Source organism: Staurois parvus, unplaced genomic scaffold (genome assembly GCF_062004578.1).
Source record: "Staurois parvus isolate SC_StPar_1 unplaced genomic scaffold, SC_StPar_1.0 ptg000354l, whole genome shotgun sequence".
Taxonomy (NCBI): Eukaryota; Metazoa; Chordata; class Amphibia; order Anura; family Ranidae; genus Staurois; species Staurois parvus.
Window position 1 is genome coordinate 6,204,355 of NW_028318150.1, and position 13,098 is coordinate 6,217,452.

At 40.1% G+C, this 13,098-nt stretch overlaps 1 protein-coding gene across 1 annotated transcript in view; it reads right to left on the minus strand.

The window, feature by feature from the left end:
- MAN2A1 (mannosidase alpha class 2A member 1) overlaps positions 1-13,098 on the minus strand; it is a 167,673-nt gene that overhangs the window by 37,578 nt on the left and 116,997 nt on the right. The window contains exons 15-16 of the mRNA XM_089684746.1: positions 9,620-9,742; positions 3,094-3,205 (exon numbers count right to left, since the gene is read on the minus strand). Of these exons, the coding sequence (XP_089540872.1) occupies positions 3,094-3,205; positions 9,620-9,742 (235 nt within the window). The remainder of the gene's footprint in view (positions 1-3,093; positions 3,206-9,619; positions 9,743-13,098) is intronic.

A 13,098-nucleotide genomic window follows, 5' to 3' on the forward strand; every position in this document is an offset into this window, starting at 1 on the left:
AGTGGGAGGAAAAGTGCCCCATCTTTAGTGTTAGCGGGAGTAATAGTGCTCTATATTTTATAACAGTGGATGGAATTATGCCCCATTGTTGAGGTCAGTGGCAGGAATAGTACCCCATTGATAGTACCAATGGGAGAAAAAGTGCACCATCTTTAGTGTTATTGGAAGTAATAGTGTATGTAGTTTAAATCAGTGGGAGAAATCATGTCCCAACATTGGTGTTAGTGGAAGGAATGATGCCTCATATCAGTGGGAGGAATAGAACCCCAAGGGCCAGATACAAGCAACCAAAGGGCCACATCCGGCCCCTGGGCCGCAGCTTGGAGATCAATGGTTTAGAGAACAGGCTCTACCAATCAAATCCTTTATTCGCCTTGTAATGTATGAATTTTGAACTGGGGGCTCCCTTTGCGAGTACCAGAGCAAAGGAAAAAATAGGGAACCTGCTTGTCTGATAGAACAGAAGCTTTTAGGTACACTCTAATGTAATGGCTCTATGTCTGGGCAATGTAGAGAAATTTCCTTTAGGTGCTTAGCAGCAGGGCACGAAGGTGGTAAAACAATGTCCTCGATGAGTTGACATGCTGAAACCACCTTTGGAAGAAAGGATGGGCTAGGGGAGTAACTGAACCTTGTTGTGACATATGAGGAAAGGCTATTTACAGGAGGATGATGCTAAGTCAGAAACATGCCTGACAGACGTGATGGCCACCAGAAAGGCTCTATTGCTGGCAAGAATTTCTCAAGAAATATCACCTGATGGGATAAAAGGGATCAAAAGGGTGGTTTCTGCAAGCTAAAGAGAACAAACTAAGGTCCTTGGAAGCACACGGAACCTCTTCCATGAAACTCATTGAGTAAAGGTTTTTATAAATAGAATTAGATGCTAAAGGCCTTTTGAAAAATGAAGGCGGCTGAAACTTGGGTGTAAAGCTCCAGATTCTGGTTAAGACCTGTTTTTGGAAAGGCCAGAATGCAAGAAACAGAGTAGTCTTTAGGATTAAACTGACGGCAACCACAACAGGAGAAGTAGGCTATTCATAAGAAAACTTCCTGGAAGTAGTTTTTCTAGCTCTTTCGCAAAGTGTGAATCAAAGACTCAAACTCCTCTGGTAGGACTTGGGCTTCAACAGCAATGCCACTAAAGCCAAAGACTGTGAAACAGGGTGGAATAGCGGGTTTTGAGATCGTAGATCTGACCTGCTGGCAAGGAATTTCTTGTTTGAGGGGAAAGGAGCACATTTCACTGAGGAAGCAAAATTTTCCCATCCAACACCTCTTATGCATTGGTCAAGTGCCTCACTAAATAGATATCTTTCTTGAAAAGGCATATGTGTGAAGCGCTTTTTACAGACAGCCTCTGCTGTGCAATGCAGCTAAAGGATTCTGCACACATGAACCAAGATTGGAGCCATTCTGGATATTTTCTAATGACATGTTCCAGGGCATCTACATGAAAAAGAAGAGCAGAGGGAAGGAATTTCTCTGCAACTGTACAATCCTGAAAAAAACAGGGCCATGCTGGTTGTTCATTTTTGTAGTCCAGTTAGCTGTGAGCTGACATACAGAAATAGCAAGAGCTGGTTGCAGAGCTTTCAAACCAATGTCTCAATTTTGGTCAGCAGAATCTTTAAAAAATGAAACATCTTCAATAAGTATAGTGAGATGTTTGTTTAGGACAGAGATAGGAGGATAAACAGGAATGGCCCACTTGTTTGTAAACTGTACACTCCTCAAAAGCCTGCCAGTGTCTAATTACCTAACGGTATGATCATATAACCTACAGTGTATAAATAAATCCAGCCATAGACCAAGCGATTTGCTTTCCTGCAACCACAGGTCGGGAAGGGGGGGAGCCATCCCTGCCGGGAAAACACAGTGATTATTGATAGCGCCTATATTGCCACTGGCAATAACTGCAAGTAAAAATCCGACAGGCTGGTTGTACTCAAGTTGATCGATCAATTAACTTGGGTACATTCAGCCTGCTCATACATGGTTTGAATATTGGCTGCTTCAGCATGTTTGAACCATCTATCGCTGACTTAAGGTGCCTGTGCCCTGTACTGAATGATTAGGATAACATGTTTCAATGTAAAGAATGTCAAGACTTTAGGGTGTTTCATGGTTCTTTCAGGTGCAATTGAAAAACTGAATGCATTTTTCTTTTTTCTTCCGTTAAGAGGTCCAAATAACTGCGTTCACTGGGGCTTGGATTTAGTGTAATGTACTTGTCCCAATAGTAAAGAAAAGAATATATACCGGGACCAACCCACACCGAGGATATCTATTCTGGTTACAAGTATTAAAAGTGACATTTCCATTTACACTTTGAGATTTCCTTTCACTTTCTACTTTATCTCTGGCACAGAAAGTTCTGAAAAATTTAACCAACAAAAACAGCATAATAAAAAGTGACAGGGGTTCAAACCCGTTTCCACTTCATTCAAAACTAGAAAAAACATTTAGGCTTGGAGTTACATTTCAATGTTTAACTAGCAAGGTGTGAAAACAAAAAGAGTGCGTATCCATTATACACAAAGAAAAGAGAAACTCTGATTATTAAAAGCAAAGAGAAAGGTTCTCTTGATGGGGACCCTCCATGCATGCATATGCACCTTATTTGTGCTCCTATGCTGTTATGTTCAAGCTGTCAGAGCTCATAGAAGTAAATGAAACTGTTTAGGTATTGAGGAGCATGTGATCCTCTCCTATTTATCTTAGGACACAATCCTTGTTTTGGGAGTAGCCAATCGCCTGGCTCAAAAATGGTCATGAATAGGAGGGGAGATGGTCATTAACCTTGTGTAAGCTCCAAAACAGAGTGGGGAAGGCAAGTATCAGAATGTATGCCCTGTGAATAGAACTTGTCACTTAAATGGAGTTTCTCTTTTCTTCTTTGTGTATAATGGATATGCACTCTTTATTTGCACAAAATAACATTGTCTCTTTAATATCTATTTTTACACAGCTGGTCCTTGATTGAATTTCAGTACAAAGAATTCATGTGCAAAGTAAACATACCTGATAACACTTCTAAACATGTCAGGTACTAGAATTTCAGATAAACACATAGCAAGAACACATGCTCACCCTCAACGTTGTAAAGTCGTACTGTGTGCGTTATGTGGTTGAAGAAACAAATAACTTCACTGAAAACACTTCCACGAGTGACTCTTATAATTGGTGGGTCAGAAACATATGGCTGAAAGGGGGAAAAAAAAAAAGGTTATAAGCTTTGGTTGCATTTATCAACATACTTATGAAAGATGGTCCTGTTGAAGCTTATTTACTACACCTTTCTTTTTTTACTTCTCAACAACACAACTATAAATGCAGTCTAAGTACATATATTCAGTTTCCCTCTTAGGGTAATTGTCAAACGTGGTAACTAACATTTTTCCTGAGTGACCTGCGAAGATAAAGGAAGTACCCAACCATATTTGGTCAGCAACTATTGTTCTCCTTTGTCACGGTCATTAATCTCCTTTTTTAATTTACACACACAGTGACATTCTGCTGAGCAGAATGCTTCTGTTCATGAACCTGTGGCATATTCCACTGCCTGGGGTAGGTAAAAAACATTGAATCACAGTAGATTTTTTTTTTTTTAAACTGATCAACAGAAATGTGATCTCTAAGACCACATCATTTTCGTCAATTTAAGTGTCTCACTTCTCTTCCAGCAAGCTGTATTAGTTAACATTTCATTTTTGCCTTTCTACCATCTGAGAATGGAGAAGTAACCAGACAGCAGTTGTTGATTGCATATTGTCTCTAATTTCAACATCTGAGGCTTATAATTCCTTCAGTGTGGCATAAGTCTCTTGGTGGCCTTCTCTATTTGTCTCCACACATGGTTACTCACTTTTGGAAGCTGTCCTGTTCTTGGCAAATTTACAGTTGTGCCATATTTCCATTGACTGATTGTTTTACTCCAAGAGATATTATGTGGCTTGGAAGTTGTATCTTCCAGAGAAATGTGACTAGACATACAGTATGTTACTAATTTTATTTTTAGAAACAAATTGGCTTCATCAGTAATGAGTTTGTTGTAGTATAATGAACTGGGTGCATTCTTATGAAATCAGTAATTTTGTGTTTTGCTATCGTAATTAAGTTAAAATCACTTTGCAAAGAGTTTTTTTTTTAACCTTAATACAAAGTCAAATGCACATATACACAGTATCTCACAGAAGTGAGTACACCCCTCACATTTTTGTAAATATTTTATTATATCTTTTCATGTGACAACACTGAAGAAATTACACTTTGCTACAATGTAAAGTAGTGAGTGTACAGCTTGAATAACAGTGTAAATTTGCTGTTCCCTCAAAATAACTCAACACACAGTCATTAATGTCTAAACCTCTGGCAACAAAAGTGAGTACACCCCTAAGTGAAAATGTCCAAATTGGGTCCAAAGTGTCAATATTATGTAGCCACCATTATTTTCCAGCACTGCCTTAACCCTCTTGGCCATGGAGTTCACCAGAGCTTCACAGGTTGCCACTGGAATCCTCTTCCACTCCTCCATGACGACATCACAGAGCTGGTGAATGTTAGACACCTTGCGCTCCTCCTCCTCCTGTTTGAGGATGCCCCACAGATGCTCAATAGGGTTTAGGTCTGGAGACATGCTTGGCCAGTCCATCACCTTTACCCTCAGCTTCTTTAGCAAGGCAGTGGTCATCTTGGAGTTGTGTTTGGGGTTATGTTGGAATGCTACCTTGCGGCCCAGTATCCAAAGTGAGGGGATCATGCTCTGCTTCAGTATGTCACAGTACATGTTGGCATTCATGGATCCCTCAATGAACTGCAGCTCCCCAGTGATGGTAGCACTCATGCAGCCCCAGACCATGACACTCCCACCACCATGCTTGACTGTAGGCAAGACACACTTGTCTTTGTACTTCTCACCTGGTTGCTGCCACACATGCTTGACACCACCTGAAACAAATAAGTTTATCTTGGGTCTCATCAGACCACAGGACATGGTTCCAGTAATCCATGTCCTTAGCACTCATATATTCATTTCCCAAAGACAACCTCTGGATATGAAGCTGAGCACATGCACTCAACTTCTTTGGTCGACCATGGCGAGGCCTGTTCTGAGTGGAACCTATCCTGTTAATGTTAAACCGCTGTATGGTCTTGGCCACCGTGCTGCAGCTCAGTTTCAAGGGTCTTGGCAATCTTCTTATAGCCTAGGCCATCTTTATGTAGAGCAAAAATTCTTTTTTTCAGATCCTCAGAGTTCTTTGCCATGAGGTGCCATGTTGAACATCCTGTGACCAGTCTGAGAGAGTGAGACCGATAACACCAAATTTAACATATCTGCTCCCCATTCACACCTGAGACCTTGTAACACTAACGAGTCACATGATACTGGGGAGGGAAAATAGCTAATTGGGCCCAATTTGGACATTTTCACTTAGGGGTGTACTAACTTTTGTTGCCAGCCGTTTAGACATTAATAGAAGTGTGTTGAGTTATTTTGAGGGGACAGCAAATTTACACTGTTACACAAGCTGTACACTCACTACTTTGTAGCAAAGAGTAATTTCTTCACTGTTGTCACATAAAAAGATATAATAAAATATTTACAAAAAACGTGAGGGGTGTACTTACTTCTGTGAGGTACTGTACAGTTAGGCACAATTTTAGTTTTTTCAGGTATTTACCAAAACATATTCAAGCTATAGCCTTTAATAGGATATGGGCTGAAAGTGCACACTCTCAGGTTTAATTTGAGGGTATGTACATCCAAATTGGAGGAAGGGTTTAGAAATTACAGCTCTTAAGAGTAGCCCCCCCCCCTTTTTCAGCGGACCAAAAGTAATTGGACAATTTACTCAAAAGAGGTTTCATGGCCAGGTGTGGGCTACTCCTTTGTTATTTCTTCATCAGTTAAGCAGGTAAAAGGTCTGGAGTTGATTCTAAGTGTAGTATTTGCATTTGGAATCTATTGCTGTGAACCTACATCATGCGTTTCAAAGGAGCTGTCCATGCAAGTGAAACAGGCCATTGTAAGGCTTCAAAAATAAAACAAATCCATCAGAAAGATAGCAGCAACATTAGGAGTGGCCAGATCAACAGTTTAGTACATTCGGAAGAAAGAAGAACACACTGGTGAGTTCAGCAACATAAAAGGCATGAACATCCAAGGAAAACAACAGTGGTGGATGATCGCAGGATCCTATCTATGGTAAAGAAAAATCCATTCACTACATCCAGACAAGTGAAGGACACTCTGCAGGAGGTGGGCGTATCATTGTCAAAGTCTACAATCAAGGAAAGACTTCACTAGAGCAATTATGGAGGGTTCCCCACAAGGTGCAAACCATTCATAAGCCTGAAGAATAGAAAAGCCAGATTAGAGTTTGCCAAAAAAAAACATCTAAAAGGGCCAGACCAGTTCTGGAAAAGCATTCTTTGGATGGGTGAAATTAAGATTAATCTGTACCAGAATGACGGGGAGAAAAAAAATGTGGAGAAGGCTTGGAACAGCTCATGATGCAAAGCACACAACATCATCTGTAAAACTGGTGGAGGCAGTGTGATGGCATGGGCATTCATGGCTTCCAGGCACTGGGTCATCATTGGTGTTTATTGATAATGTGACAGAAGACAGAAGCAGCCGGATGAATTCTGCAATGTTTAGAGATATACTGTCAGCCCAGATTCAGCCAAATGCAGCCAAGTTGACTGGACGGCGCTTCACAATACAGATGGACAATGATCCAAAACACACTGCAAAAGCAACCCAGGAGCTTTTGAAGGAAAAGTGGAATATTCTGCAATGGCCGAGTCAACCCAATTGAGCATGTATTTCACTTGCTGAAGGCAAAACTAAAGGCAGAAAGACCCACAAACAAAGAACTGAAGATAGCTGCAGTGAAGAGCCTGGCAAAAAAAGGAAACCCAGTCTTTGGTAATGGTCCATGGGTTCCAGACTTCTGGCAGTCATTGCCAGTAAAGGATCCTCAAAAAAATATTAAAAATGAACATTTTATTTATTATTATATTCAATTGTCCAATCACTTTTGGTCCCTTGAAAAAGGGGGATGGCTACTCTTAAGAGCTGTAATTCCTAAACCCTTCCTCCAATTTGGATGTACATATCCTCAAGTTAAACCTGAGAGTGTGCACTTTCAGCCCATATCCATTATATAACTGTAGAGCTTGAATAGTTTTTGGTAAATCCCTGAAAAGAAAAAAAAAATTGTGCCTGTGTCCAAATATATATGGACCTAACTGTACACACACAGGCCAATGTATGGCTTCCCCAATATTCAATAGTGATATTACAAGGGCTTGTGTCAGCTTGCTTTGGGTTTGTCCTGGTGGCATCAGCTTGCCATCAGATTCAGCCACTTTTGAGATAATTCAGAACTCACTGACCAGTGCATTTGACCAGCAGTTGTCCTCCATATGACCTGCATTTGTCCTGCTTCTTACAGTTTTGCATTTTGCAGACTTTTATGATATTGCAAAACCCATGAAAAAAATAAAAAAATAAAAAAACAGCAATTGGACACCCTAGACCCTAAAACTAATTTTGCAGCATAAATGAATCAAGGAAGAATCAGCAAAAAGGCCCCTCGATCAGATTATTCCACAGTCCAGGAGTTAAAATCACCCTACACTTTAAACGAAATAATCGGAGGAGGAAAGCAGACCTCCTTTAATAGCCTGCATTCAGTTAAAAATAAGGGTTAACAATGGCAGACTACACACAACTGTAGGCAATGTTCTACATTAAGTTATGTCCTTTTTTCACTAAGAGCTGCTCTAAATAAATGTACTATGCAAGCAATCATTTCACTGTTAGTAATGTGAAGAGGAAACCCTTATTTCCATAAACTGCTGCCAAGAAAATATAATGATATGTGCAATTTCAGATGGATTTTTTTTCCCCTTTAGCAGTCAGCACACGAAGGAATACTAAAACACAATAGCATGCCCGGTGAGGTACACAAGGGCTGGTAACAGTACACAGAAGGAAAATGCCTGCAGAGCACAAAATGAGTTTCAGCAAACACTGAACACAGAAGCCTTTCAACTTATCAATGCAAAAAGAAAAAAACAAAAAGTAAAAAAAATAGTTGCATTTTTTTTTACCAGAAAATTTTTAAATTACTGTGTATACCAAAAAGGAAAGAAAATTAAATATATATATATATATATATATATACATACACACACACACACACACACATATATATATACATATACACAAAAAAATCAATTAAAAAAAGAAAACACATTTGTGTCACTGTAGTGAACTCCAGAGTTTGGTAGGCATTATGCCCGCTAAACTCGCCCAATAAAGGTGTAGTGCCACAACCGTGCGCCAAAATGAGGCTATGGTGGTTGCAGCACAGTCCCATTGACAATTCCCAGGTAAGATCCCCTCTTAAATTGGAAAGCAGCCATTCTGGAGGCAGTAGTATCACATCCTGTCTGCCTGTAAACAGGCTCTAAAAAGCAATCTGAAAAGCGATCCACCATTTTTCAGAGTCTGCCGCCAATGCAATATAGGCCCAGTGTAAAACCTGTATGCATCCCCTTCCAACTCCTAGTGGTTCACAATACGCTTGCCCTCTCATTGGTTCTCCTCCATCTTACACTGGACCCAGCTCTGCTCTAACTGTAATACAGTCACTCTGCCTGCATATATACAAACCAATGCTTGTACAAGATTATACTTTATACATAAAAAAAACCTGATCTCTTAGCTGTTAAACAGCTATGGTGCTGGTAATCCACACTAAGTGCAGAATAAAAGGGCTGCCCATATCTCTGAGCTGGTTGTTCAAATATTGAACTCTGACAATCATGCGTTCCCCCTTTGTCCAGAAGTGAGATGCATTTCCTCACAACACAGCATGATATATGAAACCAAGATTAAGAATTAACATGGTGTTTTTATATATTATGTTACATATTCAAATTCTGGACTAGATTTAAAATTTTGTTAAGAACTTTAGATATTGATAGAAGGGTTAGAGACACTTTTAGGCTTTATTTCTGTGTCTTTACCCCCCCCCCACCCTTTAAACACCAAGTTTTTATTAGAGCATCCTTATCGTGTGATTATGCAGCAATGTGACTCTCATTTCTACTGTGTTAAAGTAAAGGAACGTAAACAGAAAAGAAAATAATCACTGAGATCTGTATACAACACCGCTGATTAGGCAAATCATACTGTAACACTATCAGAGCAACCATCAGGGATTTGAAAAAAAATTGGGCCTTTGCACTATATTAGAAATTAAGATACCTTGGGCAGCACAGTGGCTAAATGGTTAGCACTTCCGCCTGGCAGTACTAATGTCGTTGGTTCGAATCCCAACCACAGCACCACCTGCCTGGAGTTTGTATGTTCTCCCTGTGCCTGCATGGGTTTCCTCCCACACTCCAAAGACATGCTGGTAAGTTAATTGGCTCCTGTCTAAATTGTCCCTCGTATGTATATATATGAATGTGAGTTAGGGACCTTAGATTGTACACCCCTTGAGGGTTAGGGACTGATGTGAATGTACAAAATCCACTTCATATGTGAAGCGCTGCGTAAATTGACGGCGCTATATAAGTACCTTAAATAAATAAATACCTTGGCATCACCATCAGGAAGGAACAAGTAGGCCCCACTTTTATCTCTGTTACTTGTTGTACCATACCAATTAAATGCCACCTTCACATCATGAGTTTTTCCACTCTCCTTTATCTTCATTTTCTATATAAGAAAATATTCCAAATGAATAAACAGCAAAACAGAACAGAGCAAAAAGGAAAATATGTGGCAAAATTAGATTTTTTTCAAACACGCCACAATATATATACAGATAGGATTGCTTTATTGATTGCCGTTAGAATCTTAGCTTTCAGTGCAGGGCACATTATACCATGCCTACCCTTCATTAGTAAGTGTTCCTAGAGGCAAAACCAGGGAAAACAACAAAATAAATGAAAAGTTAAAATAGCAATGCTATACCTATGGCACTACACAGTGATGCAACTTTCTGAAAGCTGCTTTTTCTTTTAAACTGTCTATTTGCAAGGAAAAAAAAAAAAAAAAAACAATTATTGGGGGATTTATTAGGACACATACTCCTTGGAAATCCTATTGATCCCATACCACCCACTGCCATCTACCAAACTCTTAAGAGGTTCTAAATGCTGGGAGGACAGAGGTCACATGATCAAAAGCTCCCAATCACATGTATGCATTGAGGGCTTTCTGTGACACTTCAGTTACCGTGCTGGGAGCCCACTCTCAGCACCGTAAACAGTTTCTCCATAGATGCATATATGCGGATGCTCTGCGTTAAAGCCCATCGGCCAGAAGGCAGGATATATGCGATCACCTAGCAGGAGGTGATTAAGATAAGTAAAAACACACAGCTGTATCATGAAGTTGAGTGACCAGAGCTGAGAGCACTAAAATCTTAAAGGCAATTCACACCGTTACGCACACTTTTTGTATGATGCATTAGCCAAACCATCAATAGGCTGTCCATGCATAAAAAAAAGGCCCCTGCATGATTTTCAGTGCAGGGAAATGCAGTGTGTTGCAGTGCACTATAAAAGTGGATGAGGGTGTAATTATTTTTGCACTGCAAAGTACAAGGTACTGCAATGTGCTTAACAATTTGGTCACATTTCCTATTTTTAGCAGCTAATAAAACAAACAGAAGGCCAGTGCTCGCCAATATAAAACACCAATGTTTAGCATGCAGTAAAAGTAGACATGCATGCATGAATGTGATTCCCATATATTTGAGATATTTTATTAAATCACCATACAAGTGATGTAGTAGGCCTTTAATCACTGTATATAACTTACATCAAATAGCAAAAGTCTGTCACTGTTTAACAGGAAATATCATTGTATGCTAAACCTAGGCAGCATTTCCTTAGTGTGATAGTTGGACAGGTGAAAGATGGGACAGGTGGGAACCCCAACTACAAAGCTGCCTGCAACACATTTCGTCCAAAGATGGTGTCAGTGGCATAAAAATCTAACTGGTAGAACTTTGTAAATGTGTGGAGAAGACCAGGTAACAACCTTACAAACTTAAACAGAAACTTGGAGCTGAAAAGCCCAGGCAGCACTGACACTCCGTTTGAAATGGGCTTTAAATAACTGAGAAAAGAAGGACCTTGACCATAGGCCTGAAAAATGAACTTGTGAATCTCAGAGATTCAAAAGAAGAAGACTGTAAAACAGACTGAACCAAATTAAGGACTCATGGAAACAAAGGGGGTCCACAGAGGTCAAACAATCTGTGTGACACCCTTCATAAATGCCTTAAGCAAGTAATGAGATGCAACTTGTCTCTGAAATAGCATGGCCAAAGCCAAGATCTGTCTAAAGATGGTACTAAAAGCCAGGGACACCTACACTTAAAGTGTTACTAAACCCACAAAAAAAAAAAAAAAAAAAAAAAAAATCGGGGGGGGGGGGGGGGGGGGTCCTCTACATTGCGTAAAAATGCTGTTTGATCCTGACCCTGATCTATTACCCTCCCCTTTTTCCAGTGCCCCCCCCCCATAAGCCTTATCATGTGGAGTCACTCTGCACATGCTAAGTTTTGGTGTGCTAGAGAGGATTTTTTTTCTCATGGGTGAGTGCATGTGATCAGCACAGGGCCAATCAGCACTGTCCAGACAGCGGTCAGGGGTCCTGCATTCTCCTAGAGCGAAATAAAAACACCTTCTACAAGCTTTAACCAGTGCTCGGCTGGACACTGACAGAAGTCACAAGACTGCTCTAACTGCTGAGAAAAGGTATTTAGCAGTTTATTTTTACTAAAATAATTGCACTTGTTCTGTGTAAAGTGGGAGACCAGATATAGTAAATGCAGCGTCATAGGTTTAGTAACACTAAGTTAAAATGTGCCACACAACATACTGTCAGTGATGAAATTTAAAAGCTTCCCACCAGGTAAAATAAGCCTTCCATGTACAAAGGTATACTTTCCCAGAGGTCGACTTTCTAGCCCTGAGGAGGGTAGGAATCTCCAAATCATAAAACACCCCTATTCCCCAGGACCTGGGCTTCAACAGCGAACATAAAGAAGAATGGCAGATTGAACCTTGCGATCACACATCTGAGTGATCTGGAAAAGCTACAGCTCATTTGCCAAGAGATTTGCAATGCTGGATAATCACGTTCTTTATCAAGCCGGTGCAAGCAGAATAACCAGCATACCCTCCACCTTTATCCTGCGCAACAGCAGAGGTACAGGGAGTATAGAAAAGCATCACCCCCCTTTAAAATCCTCACTTTATTTTGCTTTGGAGCCTGAAATGAAACAAAAAAAAGTTTTTGTTTTATCCAGCTGTATTTACTCAGTTCAACTTATGATATCCAAGATTTAACACCAACATGTCAGAAAAAAAAAAAAATCAAAAATAGAATCACCGAGATGGAAAAAGGATCACCCCCTTGTGTATTTTGTTGAACCACCTATTTATTTTAATTGCAGCCTTTATTCTGTTTGCATATGTCTCTACTAACTTTGCACATTTAGATGTTGCAATATTTGCCCACTCTCTTTTCAGAACTGCTCAAGTTCAGTTAAATTTCATGCTGACCATTTGTGGACTGCAGTCCTCAAGTCATTCCACAGATTTCCAATGGGGTTTAAGCCTGGGCTCTGACTAGGCCATGCAAGGACATTCACCTGTCTGTCCTTCAACCACTGTGTGGCAATTTTTGCTGTGTGCTTTGGACAATTGTCATGTTGGAAGGAAAATGTTCTTCCCATTGACAACTTTCTGTCAGAAAGCAGCAGATTTTCTTCAAGAATTTGAAAGTATTTTTCCTTCTATCCCGACAAGTGCTCCAGTCCCTGCTGTAGAGAACCACCTCCATGATGGGATATTACCACCTCCATGCTTTACTCTAGGAATGGTGTTATTTGGATAGTGAGCTATATTGGATTTCTGTCAGACATATAGTTTAGTGTTGAGGCCAAATAATTCAATTTTAGGCTCATCTGACCATAGCAAGTCGTCAAAGTACATTTTGGCAAAGATCAGTCGTGACTGCTTGTGGCCTTTCTTAAATGAGTGGCGTTTTCTTGC